This window comes from Haliaeetus albicilla, chromosome 13 (genome assembly GCF_947461875.1).
Source record: "Haliaeetus albicilla chromosome 13, bHalAlb1.1, whole genome shotgun sequence".
NCBI lineage: Eukaryota > Metazoa > Chordata > Aves > Accipitriformes > Accipitridae > Haliaeetus > Haliaeetus albicilla.
The window spans coordinates 33,599,539-33,618,768 of NC_091495.1; the positions used below are offsets into that span (position 1 = coordinate 33,599,539).

The 19,230-nt window shown below is 38.2% G+C and overlaps 1 protein-coding gene across 1 annotated transcript in view; it reads right to left on the minus strand.

Moving 5' to 3' along the window:
* DISC1 (DISC1 scaffold protein) overlaps positions 1-19,230 on the minus strand; it is a 208,812-nt gene that overhangs the window by 91,034 nt on the left and 98,548 nt on the right. The window contains 1 exon segment of the mRNA XM_069800752.1: positions 15,709-15,897. Coding sequence (XP_069656853.1) covers positions 15,709-15,897 — 189 coding nt within the window.

Sequence of the window (19,230 nt, forward strand, 5' to 3'; positions counted from 1 at the left end):
GGGGACATCACACTCTGCCTTGAGAGCTTAGTACTTTATCACAGCTCAACGTGTCCTTTTCTAAAGGGGAACTGAAAGAACAGATGGAAACCTGGAAAACACTGCTGAAGGAAACACATACCTGTGATGTGCAGTGGCACAACTAGGCCAGGGTTACCCAGCCACAAACCCTTCAAGCACCACACTGAATGGGGATAACGGGCAGGGTAAGAAAAATAGCAGGTTTGGGATACGGAGACTGCACAGCAGCATACATCCACCCCAGAGCTGCGCAGAGTGTTGTCTCTAGCCTGGTTATCATTAGCAAGAGCAGACCACCTTATAGCAAGGGAGAGCAGTGTTTTGAGTGAAGGCGTTTCATCCCAGCATCCACCTGTTCTGGGACAGGAAAAGGACCTGGCAGTATCAAGCACTACTTAACTAAACAGAGATGGGTCTCCTTCTGCTTTGAGGATTTCGGATACATTGCTGCTGGGAGCGGGGAGTGAAATACTGTCAGTTAGTCCCTGCTGGTTTACACTGCACAAACAGTAAAATACAGCCCTGTCCTGGTTTTGGCTAGGATAGAGTTAATTTTCTTTCTAGTAAGAAATTTTCTTTCTAGTCTGGTATAGCGTTATGTTTTGGATTCAGTACCAGAAGAATGTTGATAGCACACTGATGTTTTCAGTTGTTGCTCAGTAGTGTTTAGACTAAGTCAAGGATTTTTCAAGCAAGAAGGCTGGAGGGGCACAAGGAGTTGGGAGGGGACACAGCCAGGACAGCTGACCCAAACTGGCCAAAGGGGTATTCCATATCATGGGATGTCATGCCCAGAATATAAACTGGGGGAAGTTGGCCAGGGGGGTACATCACTGCTCAGGAACTAACTGGGCATCAGTCAGTGAGTAGTGAGCAATTGCATTGTGCATCACCTGCTTTGTATATTCCAATTCTTTTATTATTATTATATTGTCATTTTATTATTATCAGCAGCAGCATTATTTTCTTTCTTTCTGTCCTACTAAACTGACTTTATCTCAACCCACAAGTTTTCTATTTTTCCCCGATTCTCTCCCCCATCCCACTAGGTGGGGGGAAGTGAGTGAGCAGCTGCGTGGTGCTTAGTTATCAGCTGGGGTTAAATCATGACAAGCCTAAAGAAATTTCTTAGGATAACAAGAAGAGGTATGTACACGGGCAAAAGAAGCAGAAATAGCTTCCCATTTGGCTTATGCTCTTCCACTAAACTTCTAGGCTGGAAAAATACTTGTCAGCAAGTATTGGCAATTTTTAGAGCAACCATCGAACTACCAAGTCCACAAATCATGCAAGTAGAATGAAGAATCTTTCTGTAATTCATGTTTGCTACATGTGGACTGAAACAAGGAATGAGCCTGATGTGTTTTTTAAAAAGAAGTAATGTTAAGCATTAAATGTGGAAAGCCTGGTTAAACTAGGGAAAAATAAAGATAACAACAAAAATAATTTACAGAACAGAAAATTAAATTAACAGCAAAGTCTGTCCATGCAGCTTACTTCAGGAACCATTTGCATCAGAAAAACTATTAGAAATGAGAGATTAGCCTAATAAATTAAATGAAATTATTTTGCACATACACGGATACAAATTAAAAGACTACAGAAAATGCAGAAGGTTTGAACAGAGATGAGGAAAGATAGAAGATAAATAAAGGAAAAATACATGTCAACTGGACTTAGGAAGGTGAAAGCTTACAAAGAAAGTAAACCTGTAACACAAGTAGGAAGAACAATTAAGGAAAAAAAAAAAAGGAAAAGTTGTCAACAATTTAATGCCCAGATTTTAGAGCTAAAAACTTTTTTTCTGCTGCAGAGATGCATGGCATTTATCAGAGATGGAGAAGTATTAAAGCACATGCTTTGCAGAATATTAATGCTAGAAAGAGGGTGTAAAATAAACACAGAAATGCCAAAGACTACAAACTCTGGGGGTTCAGAACTTTTAACACAACTCCCAAAACCCAAGAGAATTTTAAAAGATACAGATTTGCTTACTATTTTATATTTCTTTGAAAGGCACAAAAGGATGCCTGGTACCCTACCTAGGGGGATGCTACAGAAGCAGAACTAATAAATGTATACCCTGACGGTTCTCAGCTGCAGTTCAGCATTTTAGCACTATGACTAAGTATTCTAACACAGGAAAAGATCCTGGTGCCCTGGTACTTTGTCCTGCAAAACTGTGACTATGTCTTCCATTTATACCAGTGAATATTGGTTTTCAAGGTCAGGCAGACAGCTTGTAAAATACTCTTCGCTTTCAGAGTGTTCTGTGTTTTCCTGCAGTCTCCATTTCCCTAACCAATCCACTCATACGCTACATAAGTAACCTCAGCAGGGGTCACCATGAGAGGCAAAATGCAAGCAGCATAAGAATGAGATAACACCTACATACTGTGCCTTTGAGGAATTAAACAAGTCAGAGAAGACTTGGACATGGCAGCTTCTTTTAAGAATAAATAAATCAGGTAGAGAGAGTGGTCTTGGTGAATTGTGCACTGCCCTGGAAAAGGTGTGAAATTGTGCTCCATGTGATTAGGAGCTCAAATGAACAGAACTTCAATGCATTATTAAATTGTAAGAAAACAATTTCATATAGTGTAAGCTGGACAAGAAAATAAAGCACGCAGAGATTGAAAGTAGTATTGGGAGCTGGTAAATTAAAAATGAAAGAAAAAAGGGGAAAGGAAGAGAACGAGGAGCTACTGCAGAACCCAGTGAATTGTAACACCAATAGAAAACGTTAATAACATTCTGCATTGGGCTTCATTCATCTAAAACAATAACAAAATAGAAATAGCTTGTCTAGTTATCATTACATTGATAAAACAACAGTTCCAGAATGCAAGCCTAACAGAGATTATTTCATCCACTGATCCTGGGCATCTGCAAAACACAGGCAGTAAGATTTCTCTGAATTCATTCCAGCTGGAACTAGGTATAAAAAAACCAAACAGTTACTGGGAATTTACAAAAATCTTCACTGAACTCTGGCAAAAGCTAATTGTCCTGTCAGCTAAAAGGTGAATGACTCATTTTTTAATCTAAAGTTGTCAAGCTTCAATTGCTAGCCATTATAAGTGATCACTTCTGCTTTTGTCTATCTACCATAATGATCTTTCCACTATGCAGTTCTGGTCTCTGAGCAGGCAGTTACAGGCTGTCACCAAATGATCTCAGACTTCTGTTCATTAAGCTGAGCAGACGCACTAAGCACCTTGAGCCTTCCATGACTACACCTGCCTCCCAACCCTTTAATCTCCCACAACTGCTCTACAAATTCTCTTCAATTTTTGAAAGTACTGACTTCATTCCATCATTAAGCACCATCTATGACATTCCAAGAGACACGAAACAGAAATGTTAAAAAAAAATTACAAGTTCTATCTTTTGTCAACATTAGGGAAACAGCTACTTGCAATGCAAAAAAAAAAAAAAAAGTTTTTTGTAATTAAAAAAAATGAGAAAGACTAGTTCAAATGACAAACCAAAATGTCTCTTTTTCTTCCAACTGCTGTCCAAATCAATTCTGTGATCAGTGCAGATATACTCACATTTCACTCAAGACAAACTCCAGGGAGTGGAGAATGCTCTTATCTAGCAGAACAAGAATAAAATATTGTCTCAGGCTGCCTGAGACAGCACAACAGAGGGCTCATACCTGCAACTGGTTTTAACCAGTCTCACTGGTAAAAACTATTCAGATACATGGGCTTTATTTTTCAGTTTCCTCTGGTCTATAACCCATACTGCAGACGGGTTGTAGGCAAAATGGTTTTGAGCATTAGCCAATTCACTCATGAAACATCTGCAGGCTACAACACTGACACACCATACGTGATTTTTTGGACTGGTGAAAGACTAAGCCAAATACTTGCAGAAACTGTCAAAAGCTCTGTTCAGCACCAGAAAGTTGCAAGAATAGTTGCGTCCCTCTCTAGAGTTTTGTTATATTTAAGCTTTCCCAAGACTGTCATTGCTTAGCACGTAACCAGAAAGCACATGGAGAAACAAAGAGCTATGCTAACAAAGATTCACATCCACAACTTTGTTAACACGATCTAAGGTGCCAAAAAGGGCAATACCATTTTGTACATTTCAGCCGGTGTCTAAGGCTTATTTAGAGAGCATCTCTCCCACTGGAATAATATTCTCCCACCTAAGAATGTGGCTGACCACTTCATGAGCTAATGAACAATGGTATGTTACACTGGTACTTACACAGCTTTTTTCACAGGTACTGAATAGAAGGAATAAACTTTATACCGGGGTTTAAAGAGAAAACAGAGAAACATGGTCCTAAAATTAAAAATTCATTGCAAAAGTCAAAGGGTTATAAGTTCACTGAACTAAAATCAAAGCAATTAGCTTTTAGCTTAAAAACTACAGAATAAAATACCTGTTTCTTCTTTAACAAGAGAGCCTTACCAACTGCAAAACTTATCAGTTTGTGATAAAACTGAAGGATTTCCTAGTTAAAAGAATTTCTGACCAAAATCTGCTCTTTCTTATATGGACAGCACTTCCATCAAAGTAAGCGGACCTGCATGCAAGCAGCTCAGATCAGAAATGGATGCTGCAGCTTCAATATAGCAGAACGTCAGAGCCTGAACTTGGCTGAAACTGGAGGCAAAACTCTAACTGATATCAATGGATCACAACTTCTGCCTCTGTATATTTTCAAAATTCTCTCGCAAACAAAACATTCAAAATCAAGAATACAAGAGATCTGCAATTCCTGCTGTTTTCTGCAGGATTTAACAAATTCAAAAGGTTCTTAAAGTCAAGCCCACAGGAGACACGGCTCATGCTTATTTCCTTTTCTCTGGCACAGAGTACAGATAATTTTTTGCTGCACAGTGTTTTAGAATACAGGAACTGGGAAAAAAATTAGTAGAGAAAATATTACTATGAATTCTGATCTAGATGTAGGATTGTTTATCTGCACAAAAATACACGTAGTTTCAGCCTGTCATTTTCAGCTCGCACTGCTAATTATATTTCATGCACCTCACTAGATAAGAGGTATAATTCAGCCAAAAGTGTATAAAGGTTGTAGCCCAAATTATGCAATGTGTCTTCCAGCTGATAACTCCAACAGGTAATGAACTGTTTAATCTTATGCAGTTTGGCAAACACTGCCTGTTTATCTTTACTCAAGCCTTCAACATGCACATCAAACCAAACATATCTTCTGCAAATACGATGACTGAATCTTCTTTTCAGTTAGCATCATTCAAAGTTTTATACGACAATATTTTTTGTATAAAGAAATAAACCAGGGTTCGAACAAAACAACAACAACAACAACAAAAATAATAGTCTTTCCAATATCCAGCTTGACGTATTTCTTACATTGCTTACCTGATCTCAGCCTATCAGTTGGTATCTGGCAGGTAATCAGAAATACTACTCATCAGTAGCACCTGCCACACATGGACCACAGATTCTGTGCAATTACAGGTGACAAAATCCCTGGTCTTACACTATTGCCTGCTACTACCATCTCCTGTGCTCGAGCATTCAGTGCGCGCTCCACAAACCTCACAACATGATTGTAACAGAAGCAGTTGTTGCCTCCACTCCTCACACAAGGAAACTGTGGCACAAATCAACTGAAACATGGCAAACTCCCCATTCCTGCTCCAGTGAGAAGAGAAATCAAACTGAAGGATACAGAGTTCCAGCTCCTGACTCCAGGCATTAGCAGTTCCTTGGTTTTCTGCCTTTTACTCCGGTTTATGTCTCCAAGGACAGAGGAAAGATGACACTTCTTGGATCAAAACTTTCAATTCCTGAACAGGAGATACAAGGTACTTAACTCTGCTCTAAATAGTAAGATTTCCATTGCATCAGAGTAATCAGCTGGGATTTAATGGACGTACAGAAAAAGACAAAAAGCTTAGAGAAAAAAACCAAGAATTGTAAATACATTTTCTCTGGGGAATCATAGTCAGAACAAATAATCTCTCTTTCTTCCATTTAAATTCTCTGTATTTCCACTTTTGTATCTTAGTAAAAGGTGCAAATTGGAAGAGGTTTTCTATTGTAGAGCCTTCTTTAGGATAATGCATGCAACATTAACATAATTTGGGGGACATTATTTCTAGCTATTCTAGAAAGGATTACAATTTCAGTGTTTTTATTCTGTTTTCATCATCAGATATTATACCTTCCCCCATCTTTTGATAAATATTTTCCATTACTCCAGGTTTGGTTATATTTCTGCATATCTGTGGGTACAAAGCCTACAGCATGCTTGGAACCCTGCGGTGAATCAAGCAACAAACTATACAGCAGATAATAATTGTATACTAAAATGAACGAAATGACTAAGTGAAAAGTCAGTTGTCCCTATTTCACATCTTAATTACAGAAACCTTCATTTAGCTTTTATCTTTACTACTGTATTTGCGAACACCTCAAAGAAAATCTTAAACCAATAACAACAAGAAAGAATGAGGCAGAAAGATCTAACTACTCTATCTGACAATCAACAGGAACAAAAACTGGAAAAAACCCCCACCCAAACCTGTATTTCATGAGGCACATCTTGTATTCCAAATGGAATGGTATCACAGGGGTTTCTTTTGCTTAGATGTTCGTACCCCTAGATGCTCTATCTGAAAACTGCCAGTCAATATCAAAGTAAAGATGAAAGGTAATGCCTCAGAAAATTACCTGACTTTTCATTCAGTCACTGAGTTGAATTTACCATCAATGTAAGGAGGTACAATTCTTTACAAATTGCATGCATTTATGCAAGCACAGAATTAGACTTGTACGTTGTAACTTGACAACACTGCCAAAACTCTTGAATGAAAACTTTTGGGTGGAAATGTATTAATGTGCTAAGATTTTAAAACAAAATACATACATCTGAAAAAATACCTGTAACTAAAAAGTCAAACTGTCTTTACTCTCTGGTTCTGCTGCAGCATAGTCCTGTCCCAGGACACCAATTTTACGTCAGTGATCCCAGATGACCCAAAACAATATTTTCTTGCTTACAGATAGAAAAATAAATAAATAAAATCCAAACCATTAACTGAATGTAAAATGCTGTAGTATTTTTATCTTCAATCTGCAGAAAGTCTGAAACTCTGGAAGGATAACTGCCTGAGATTGGTTTCACTGAAGTGCTACTTGAAAACAAACTGATGCTATTTCTCAAACAGCCTATCCATCTCTACGCTCATCCTCAAAAGAAAGTAAATGAGGCAAAGCATCCTAAATAGCCCTTTGCACATTTTTGGGACCTGAAAAATATCATGCACATTAACGTAACTTGAACAACATACAAAAAAAAAATCAAGAAAAGAAAGCAAAACCCTGCTGTATGACACTGAGAATAAAAACCAAACCAAATATAATGTAAAGAAACCTGTGAACGCTAGGCCAACTGTTTACTGACTTTTTCAATAAAACTTCAGGTTTTTAAGAGGCCAAACACTGTCTTCATACTTCCAACCTGTTAATGTTTCAGGATCAAGTTGCCAAATACATGCTGTAATCCTATCCAACAAGTCCAGACCAAATACATACAGGCAGTACCTCTGTGAAATAGCAAAACAAACAGAACCACAAAACCAATTACCTGAGTGTCTCAGTTACCCCATCTGTGAGACAAGGACAGCAGTATTTACCTTTCTCTGAAAAATAATTTGATCCTATCTGTTAAGTGTAACTAGGTATGTCAGCAGTTTTCATGGTCCTCTCCTGAGCACCCCACCGTCCTCAGACAGGCTCCACCTTTCTGCCTGCCTCTGAGCAGCTCCAGTCAGGTCAGACACAACTTTATCTTTCTGCCAAAACTGGATTTATCTTAATACAACATGTAGAAATGGCAGCTGTACACCATCAGAAAAAAGACAGCTTCACAATGAAATAAAACAGAAAGTTCAGTAGCATGACAAGTACTATCTGGTCAAACTCCAGAAGTGGCAAACCTTAAAGAATGTCTGTTGCTTATCACCAGGGCTAGTATTGTGCTAACATAGTTAGAATTGCATAACGGAACCTGTTCCATCTGTCCGATGAACAGAAGACACTTTATTTTTTCTTTCTTTTTTAATCCTAGCTTTCTGGCATCTTAGCATCTCATTCCTTCTGAAACTAGCTACAGTCATCAAAAAAAAAAAAAATTGTGAAAGTTCAATCTGAGCCCGGTATCTCAGAAGATGCAGCTGCAGAATTAGAATCTAATGATTAAAATTGGTGGTATACACTTCCAAATTTATTCCAAATTCACTCATCTGTGTTGCTTCGTATTTATCCTGTTGCAGCTGAGCTAAAAAGCAGAGTAATGCAGAAACCTCGAGCAGAGATGGCAAACCAAGAATAATTCGATATTACACACACCCCAGAAGTTTAATGCATGTGTATGTAGCTGGCAATAGCATTTCAGCTGTAAAGGAAGAAGTTCGCAGGCATACCGTCAGAACTTTCCACTTGTTTGTTTATATGTGCACCTGCACATTTATGGAGTTGATGTTGCCCATTTCTCCTTGCAGCAGAAGGCTGTTCAGTAAACACTTTTCACCGTTGGATTGCACTTCCATGATTCCAACAGAGCCACTCTATGTTTCTGTGGCACTACAACTTAGGAAACCTTGATGTCTTTACTGCCTATCCTAGTTAAAGGTGAGATCTTTTTCCCTGAAGAGAGCCAGCATAAAACCAAGCTCTATTTCTTGCACCTAGTACATAACCACCTCTATGACTGCAAAACCAGTACCTGGTCATTTCAGGAGTTACTATTCTGTGTGTAATTAGGTCATACTGCTGTCTAAAAGGAAAGAGTATTACACAGGTATATAAAACATTTCAATAAAGTTAATAGTATCAGATCCTAGAAGAAAGTGAGAGAAGAGAAGCTCACCCTTGAGCATCAACAGAGAAATGGCCTGATCAAAAGACACCCAGAGATATCAGTGGGCTTTGAACCAAGCTGCTGTGTCAGTTCAAGTTGCCTGAACATGTATTTCATATTTCTGGCATTACAGATATTTGCATCTAATTATACAGAATGGCCAGATTAAATTTAATACCTCCATTGCATTTATATAAACTAAACCTCTATCCTCGAAGTGAAAACCATAAAGTATTTACATATTTAAATGAACACCGCCAGACAAGATGACCTTTATAATCACCATTATAAGAAACACAATTACAAGTGACTCAAAACATACGGCAGACTTAATTATGTTAAAACAGACTGGTTTCCAATCTTTTCAATCCTGACAAAAATTGATGTCTAAAAAAATGTATTACATGTTTTAGTTGTAGGAAATGCTTAGCAGAACTTACTCTTCATATGTTACTAAATTATACAGATATTTATCAAAAAAGGCAATTCCATAACACAAAAAAACCTTAACTACTCACAATTAAAGATTATTTAACAGAGATGATGTTACTAAAAAAATGGTTTTACTTATTTTATATAGATTTTGTGGAAGCATGACATGGAATGAAAACCATTAGTCTGAATTTGATCCTCAAAGGTTGGTAACAATCCAAAATGCAGTGACTACCATTACAGAATTATAAGACCAAAAGATGTATATGGATATACTTAACCTGAAAGATCCCAAGTGCTTTAAAAAATGACCCAAGAAAATGAGAATCATGCTCACAATCAATGAAATGCAGACAAGCACACAATATGCATAACAGTACAAGTCCAAGCAAATGCAGAAATACCAATTTTTCAAACGAAACAGCGGAGAGAATACTGATGAGCAGAGTGCAATTACTCATGCTGTATTTGGCCATGACAACACAAAAGAAGCTCTGCAAGGTTGGGCTTCTCGGGGGTTTTGTTGTTGTTTTTTCCTTTTCTTTTCTTACATTGACCTGGCTTTTATATGCTGCCTGACGGAAGGCTGCTGAGCGCTACTCTGGAGCATCAGTTGAATGTCAGCTCAGGATAAAGGCTGCTACCAGCTGCAGTGCCAGTCCCGTTCCTGCATCACCACTGAGGTTTTTATATTTTCTGTGAAAACTACACAGAGCGAATGCTGGCTAAATCTGACAAAGATCACTGTTTAAATAGAGATGGCCATAGACATAGGCGATAAGCCATTCCATTTCACTGCTCACTTGAATGACAACAAGCATTTCACATAGCTATGACATGCAGAACGTAATGACCTTGCACAAATTAGAAGTGGACATACAATGAGACTCAGAACAGCTTCTTCCTCATGGAAGCCCATCTGTTACACGCTATGTGGTTCTCCTTTAATGATTTATTTAAACAGAAGCAATCAAAAGGTTCAGCTTTTCAGTTTAGAATCAGATAATCACTCAGACACAGGATGAACTGTGGAAACAATATGGAAAGCCCATTTGGTGCAGAAAAACCAGCACTGAGGAAAAAAAATTAAAACCACCATCCGAAAAATCAGTAAAGGAAAACATGCAGTTGCTTTTGTTGTGTCATACGCAGATATTGAATTGATATTTTTTGAAATAATTAGAAGTGGTATAAAGTTTTTAATGATCTTTAAACATTTTCAAAAAGCATTACAAAAATCAGTTAGGAAGAGAAATAGAGAAGCTTTTGTATAACAGCTATTATTAAAAACAAATATTTAAACTAAAAAAAAAAAAAAAAAAGAAAGGTTTCCTAGTGGGAAGCACACTGCATGTACTTCTATTATAAGACTTTCAGTGTTGAGTCTGTCAGAATAAAAATGTGTCTTTAAAAGAGAACAAAAATGCTTTGCAGTAAATAGTCATTGACAGTTTGGTAAATCACATCCTATACAATTCTATATGAAGCACAGAACCTGCTTTTCATAAATATTTCAGTATGCAAAGCCAGTATTACTTTAAGCAGCACCAGTAGTGGTTTCTGCTGTCCACATGACACTAAGCTTCAGACTAATTAATTGCATCCTCCATAACGGCCAAATATGCAGCTTTTTGAGCAATGGCTGTAAAAAGCCTAGGAGAATTTTTGTTACTCTTTGCAGCACATTCTGAACACATTTTATTCTTATGTAGCTAAATAAAAACATGCATTTAAAAAAAAATTTAAAAATGGACTTGGATAGGTTTCTCTTCTGTTAGAGGACAAAAAGCTACAAGATATTCTGTGAAAGCATGCAGAGTATGTGCATTGAACAAGAGGAAGAAAAAACTGAGTGTGAAAGAAAATTCCAGCTTCCTGAAAACCCCCTTTGCTACATCTAATTCATTATTTAATAAATATATCTGTTCAGTTCCAGAAACCAGCCTTCTTGCAGAGTGAAGCTAAGAGCTTCAGGACTTACAGGAGCAATTTCTAAGACAATAAAACTCAGTGATGTCAATCAGAGTTGAGCAGTAGAGACTGAAGTATCAGCTTCCAAACAATAGTTTTTTAAAAAAGGGTTAAAAAGCTATTTTGACGCGCATGATAGCCTTTATTTTATATTTCCTCTAGAAATTAATTCAGTATAGAAATTCTACTTAAGATGACTTGGCAAGCACAACCCAGCAATTAGATCGCAAAATACAGTCCCCCTAGTTTTGTGCATACATGCATTATTTACCAGGACATGCTTTCCCAAAAGTGTAATAGGGGCAGAAAATGGCTGAGTGCAGCCACAAGAGGAATTCAGCAAATGAGGCAGGAAAACCTGCCCGTCAGTACTGGTAATGAGGAAACCAAGACAAGAGGGTAGGTTTCATTTCCAGCCCTGGGTTTCAAATGCCAATCAACCCAAGCTGGGATTTATAAGCGCAATCCAGCAGTTTGGCAGACAGACGAGTAATTAAGCTTCACTTGTCTGGAACACGGGTTTGGTTGTTGTGGGCTGCAAAGCAGTTCTCTTCCTTGCCATAACAGAACCTTCTGACTGTATAAGGCAGATCCACTCAACAGTAAAGCACAAAACCTTCAGTGATTTTCCCAGAACCATTACGTCTTAGGCTATAGCAATACCTGCAGTCTAGAAGAATGTAAAGCTCACACAGAGTATCACTTGATTTCCAATCTGTTTATTGCAAGTGATTAATTCAATCATGATTGATGCTACAGCAATCAGGAAACTTGGTTTCACCACCATTTCAGGTAAAATTACATGACCTCTGTGTCCCTGGCTTTCCTATCTGTAAAATAGCAATAACAGTTGATCACTTTTATAGAAGTGTTTTGATGCCCTCAGAAGAAAGCTACTGTCTAAAGGGCAAATCAGTACTATTCATCCTAAAATGCTAATAAATAGCATTACTCGTCGATGCTTCTATTATCCAATGGGAAAAACATTTTTGAGCATCTCTAAAAATACGAAAGGATTTTTGTCAAATCTCCTTTACAGGGAGCACTGACAGCTCTCAGCACAGTAAGCCAAGCCTGATTTTTGCACTACATCTGCAATATCTTTTATACTTGGGCAGCTGGCACAAAGTGAGAAAATTCATTAACATGCTAATGATGTGTCCTATTTAAAATTCCAGCTCTGATTATTGTGTGATTAAGTCTCTTCCCTTGACGTCTGCTTCCTTATATTCTGCATTACTGTGAGAAATCAACAATTATTAATGAAGTAAAGAATAGGTGATCAATTTATACACAAGAGAAAGACAAACATACACACGTATTTTAGCATTTCCATTTCTTTGTTCAATGTTTTCCAGACAAAGTGGTATTATCTTCAGTAAAAAAAAAAAATAAAAATTCAAACTAAGTTTTCAGGAAGTTCACAGGCACAAAAGATAACAGTTCCAGTGCCAGATGATGTAGAAATAGCCATGTGTAGGAATACCTGCACAGAAGGCTTAAAGGTGATATATTAAAAAAAGAGGAAGGGCTCCTGATGCAGAGAAAGAAGATTATTCCTTGGAAACAAACATGAAAGCAAGAATGAGGAGACAACAGCTCCAGTCAATACAGTTACCTTTCCTGGAGAAAAATGATGCATCTCCTTTCTACACTGAAAGACATATAAACCCACTAACATTTAAACTAGCATAAACCTTCAAAGATGAGAAGACTACGGGACCTCTTTCTCTACGTTACTTTTGATAACCTACGTTTAGTTTATGGATGGATGCCTATTTCATAAAGAGTTGAGCCAAAGTGTAGCACAACCATGCCGCAAGGAGGAATCACAGGTACATCCCTAATGCACACCAGGACACGGATCAGCCAGACTAGACCAGATCTTTTTTGCTGTTTAAGTTAGCATGGCTAATTTGCCCTGAAGGGCTCCCTAATGAACTCTGGGTAGACAGATAGTAAAAAAAGCTGGAGGATAGTAACATCCTCAGTTCGTAGAGTTAGATGGAGAAAGGATTTCTCTCCCTGGCTTGTAGCTGTAGAGGGAGAAGTCAAACTAACCAGGAATGGGCTGCACCAACCCATGGGACCAACCACTCACACAAATTTAACCCGCAGCACAGAGCAGCTGAGCCCACGCTGCACTACTAGCTCAAGCCGCAGAAGCATTTTAGGAGCCATTTTCCTGCCAGACTACCCTCTCCCAGCATCACAGTGTCACCACCAGCAGCAGGTCAACACGTTCCCCATCACGAGCCCCACACCTGTGCTGCATCATCCCTTACACCAATGCTGGCACTCCCACCATGAGCTGGTGGGTCTCACGGGTGTGCTAACACCCCACTCACATCAGGTTTCTGGTCAGCACTGGGCTGGCATATGGGATGGGGCAAGAACAGAAGGAAAAGGCAAAACTACTCGTCTCAGCAGCAACATGGATTTTACTGGCTTAAATGAACCACAAAGCCTGAGGCTGTGCAGTAAGTCAGGTCGGCTACCCTGACACAAATCGCACCCATCACAGCGCAGACAAAGCCAACACAATTATCTCCAGTTCTTTTGAACAACAGCAAAAGCAAATGGTATCAAAATTGCATTCCAATTGTTTATGCTTTATTCCCCAAACATGCAAGTACTGTACAAAATAACAACTGGTTCAGAAAAGCGGATGCCATCTTTAAGATACAATCTATTTACTGTTTTCCATAGAGTATCAGAGGGCTTTTACTCAATTAAACCCGTTGGTATTAAACTCATGCTAGTGTTCTCAAACCTAAATGAGTTTCCATTTGTTAAAGGAGAAAATGATGTAGCTTACATGCCAAGGGGGCAGCAACAAAGAGGAGGGAAGATCTCAGACTTCAGTTTACATATCTCTGACTAGTATGTGCTTGATAGAGTTTTATTTTACACAAGAGTAAATTTCTCCCTGCGCCTACAGAATCACAATAAATTAGAAGAACAACCCACATAGTAAACACCCAGTATTTTGCAACTTATTGTCGTAAATTGTAGGACAGGAGATGTCAGACCAAGAAGATGCCTCATTACAGCTACCTAAATGCAAAGGGAACAAAAAGAATCTATGAACTACAACCAATCCTGTTGCTTCAGCAAGACTCTTGCACAGCTTTTGTTTGAAACCCTCCTGAAGAAAAATACAAATGAAAAGTGCATGTGTATTATAGGAAGTTTAATTGTCCTAGAAACAAAGGAGCAACAAAATGGACAGATTGGGAAGTCAGAACCCCCTTCAATTCACTTGCAAATCCAAGCAATGAGGAAGCATGGCCTGATGTGGGGTTGAATCACACAGCTTAGGTAACAACTACTTTGAGGAAATAATTTTTTAAATTTTTAACCATCTAGTTTCTAAGAAAGTTCTTATCTAGTAGAGTTTGTGTGTATGTACATTCATCTATGCATCTTTAAAATATTCTCTTAGATGTATTCCATTGCCTACAAAACTTTTTGTTTCTACAATAGCTCTTGCCTGTCCACTTGCCTATGAGGAATCTTCATATACTTTTAAAACAGAGGCACTTCCCTCTCTTCAACCAACCTACTGCTCGTAAGATCCTGAAAAAGGAAAGACATTTCAAACCCCTAGAGCTTTAAAGTAGCTCTCAGATTTATACTTAGCTGTTTAGAGGTAACTATAGTAACTGTACATTGTAGTCAATTAAATGTTATTCAGCCTTTTCATTTAATCAGGCAGTAAGGCCACTTTATCTACTTAACTTCAGGAGAGGGTACAGCAGATAAGAGGATAAGCCAAGTCTCGGAATCAGTAGCTTCCCCAGTAATTGCATAGAACTTCCCCAATTCCACCGTCACACTACAACCCAAGCACACTACTTAACAGTTTTATGTGAGCTGTTTGGCAAGCTGTTTAACCCCCATCTCAAGCAGAAATTTACAAAGAGAACTCTTGCCTTCAGAACCAGGCACCCCTTGTACCTCATGCGTTCAGACTCATCACTAAATATGTTATATATATATACTAAATATTTAGTTATATATACTAATATGGTTCTACTGTCACAGCCAAGCGCATCTACTGCTTCCACATGAAAGTCTACATATGTTTCTCTGTATTTGAATAACTGCACAGTATCATCAACATTATTATTACAAAAATAGGCTTAGAAAAGAAAGTTTTTGAGAAGTGGGCTAAGATAGATCTCCAAAAGCTGTATATTTGCTGGGATAACCCTTCTCTCCATCAACTTCCCCCACCTCCAGTGGATACAGCTGAGAGCATGTTCAGCATGTTGTTTATCTAGGTCGTGGCCAAACTTTCCTCAGAAAAATTGGTACGTTTTGTGAAATGCAGGAAGGTTCATCAAACCCAGTAAACTTCTAGGCGATCACGACTGAGCAAAAGCTGTAACAGCCTGCGAACTACTTACCAAAGGCAGCTTCTCCTTGTTCAAGTTCTTGTTTCAGTCTGGTGTAATCATCTTTAATTCTCTCTAATTTTTGGACATTTCTGGCACTCAGAACCAACAGTTCATTGAGAAGTCCTTCCAGCCCCTCCTTCTCAGATGTTAATGATCTTATTTCTTCTGTCAGATCCTTCGCGGTACTGAAATTACTTCCTGCATGTTTTGCGGGAGCAGGGGGAAGAGGGAGGAAAGAGACAATGAAGCAGACACTTGCAACATCAGTAGGTTACACAGCAAACAAGGGAAATTAAGCAACTGTACTTCCCAACATCAACCAAAAGACCAATTTTGGAGGGGGCGGGGGGGAGAAACTGCTTTGCAAGCATCCATCATTTTATTAACACACTACAAAAAGAATCATAATTGTAGCACATTTAAACTTATACACACAGAAATATTTTTTTTATTATTGATAAAATTTACATTTTCTGAGAAAACCTTTTCCTGAGGTCCACACTTCAGAAAACATCATACTGTAATTCACTGATCATTGCAAAGTCTGTCAGACCATTTTTGTGTTTTGGAGGATACTTCAACTCACAGTATTTTTGAGATAGATACTATCAATCTGCTAGATCCTGAAGTATTTCCTCCTGCAACAAAGCAGCACTATGCCGTTGTTCATAACAAGCACCAGAAGGTTGTTTATAAATGACCTGTTGCATTTCTTAAGTTACCTGCACCCTGTGCAAAGGCCATCAGGAGATGTTCTTCTGAGACAACATATTTAAAAGTCAAAACTCTCCACTTCTGGCTCTCCCTGAAGCATGAAACCTCAGAGACCGGCAGAATACCTCAAGTATCACCAGCTCACACTGCTCTGGAATTTTTAAAAATGTTTGGCTCCTTTGGACAGGGATCCAGAGTCCAAAGTTCAATTCCCAATCGGTTTACAGTGTAGCCTAGTAACATTTGCCCACTTAACCTTTCAGAAAACCATTTTTATAAGGACTTGGAGAGGAACGTTTCCTTACTTCACAGAGAAATCTTAAATACAAATGCATGATGACAGTGAGATGCTCACGTATTAAATGATTTTTAAATAGCAGCAGAGCAACTATTACAATGCTACATTTATACAGCTGTACCTGTATCTCTTCAATGATTCAGCTACTTGGCTGGGGAAAAAAACAAAACAAAACAAGCAAACCAGAATCCCACAAACACCTACAAAAACCCCCACTGTAATCTAAAGAATACTTGACAAAAATAATTTCCGTGTAGATTTGCCCAATACAAGACAAAAGATCTCTAGCACAAGATTTAAATTCTAGCATCATCCTAACTTGGGAAAAATGTGTTGGTATGACCTAATAAGTAAAGGTGTCTAGTAAGTAAAGGCACTTTAGGAAATTTAGCTTTGAAGCAAATATTAATGTAAAGCACATCCAGTCGCACATATGTGTCATCAGCTTCTGAAGTATATGCAATGACTTTAGACTCCTGAAATAACTTTATAATACCACCAGCATTATTCAGATATAAAGGTGTCCTTTGGCTCTTCTTTCAGGAATATAATAAACTGTTGCTTATTCACAACAGATCAATTAAAAAGTTTATTTTAGACATTTTGGTGTCTTTCATTTAGTTCTAAGGCTATGGTAGTTTCAGTCAACCCCTCTTCCTTGCTTAAAGCTGACTTTGTTTTGTTTTGGTTTTAGAATTTTAAAACTCCCCTATTTCTAATTCTCAGCTAAAACTCTGTTTGACAGTTCTATCTCACAAAGAATTATACAATTAAATAACTATAAACATGCTTTACGAATAGCAAGATCTTATGGCTTACCAGTGCATTTATTAGGAAACAACAGCACAAATCTTATTATCTTAACCTGTCACCTGTTTCCAAATGGGGAAAACACAGCAGCAAGATAAGCAAGACAAAATCATCAGAAAAATGGCAGATATTCAGATGCTTCTAAGGCAACAAGACTTAAAATTAAACTGTGCACCTTTACTTCACCTGAACTCATTCCAAGCATCAACGCACAAGAACCTTAATAAAACATAAAAGTAAGAGATTCTTCATTAGAATCTGGACCCTGCTCTTACATTTCAGAAGACAGCAAGGAAAAAGGTATGATATTACATATGAAAGTTTTATACATATTGAATGGATCTTAATCCCCAGAGGGGAAGTTCATATCAAAACTGAGGCTATGAGGAAATGGCATCAGATATACATACCCAAAAGCCAAAACTGCCTCACGCAGCTCCCCCTGACAGCAGAAATGTCTGGAAGTCTGCAGTGAAAATTCAGAAGAGCATATACAAACTCGTGCACCACAAGTGCCATCAGTGACCTCAATCACAGCAACCAAAATAGCTGCTTTCAAAATGCCATAAGAAGGTTGATTTAAAAATTAATATATAATCCTTAGCTGCCAGCGTTAAAAAACATGCCCTCCTGGGATTTTTTGTTTGTTAAGAGACAAAATCACATTGGATGCTGTAGAAACATTCTGAAGACACGTGTCAAAATACTTTATTCTACTAATATCCTGAAAATGTTAAATCTCCTCTTTTTGATGATAAAATAGTTATTTTGCCTAAGTAAACACAATAACTGTTACTTTGTCAACCACTCAGAGCGATGTTTTATATAGCCATACAGCTGGGAGAGTTCTAGTTGGGTGACACTAGATAAATAAAGTCAGTCCTGACTCTTCCCAGGAAACTCAAAAAATCACTGAAGCTAATAGGACTGCTCACTCAGTAAATCTGTACAGAGACAACAAAACTAAAGAATTAATACTCTAAGACCAAAGCTGAGCTTCTGGTCTAAACCAAGACACAAGACAGGGATTCTATGAGAGGGACTGAAGAGTGCAATGCCACTTCTCCCATCCTTCCTCCTGTCTCGCAGTGACACTTACTAGCGATGTGCAATTTTAGCCACTGCATACATGTTCATATAAACACACTGGGCACAAACTGGCACACCAAATGGGGAAACCCACAAGTTCAGAAAACTGTATATAAATGTCCAGGCTAGAAAGTCTGTTGCTCTATCAGAGCTTAAATCTATTCTATTTCAACTTGAATAAATACATGGAATCAACAGTGCTTGGATAAAATGGGGGGGGGGGGGGGGGGGGGGGGGGGAATAACCACATGAAGTTGGGATTATTATAAAATCTGAAATCATTTCACATGAACTTGGACAAACTCATTATACTTCTGCAAGTACAACACTGGAAAGTCGTATTTTCACTTTCCAGCTAATTCAAAGTATCCAGTGCTTTGAACAGATTGAATAACATGCTTGCAAGTACACTGTCATAAGGAGATGAGTATGTACACTTAACTTTGAGAGGCTGAACCTTACCATTATCTCAAAAGACAGCAACAAAAACCTAGTTTAAACTTCCTCCTTAATCTTGCCCTCTGGGGCACTCTCCTCACATACATCCTTCACCCCCCACTCTCTACAGACAGTGACGTCAGGTAAGCTCCAACAGCTTGATGTGAAGGCCAAAAATATCA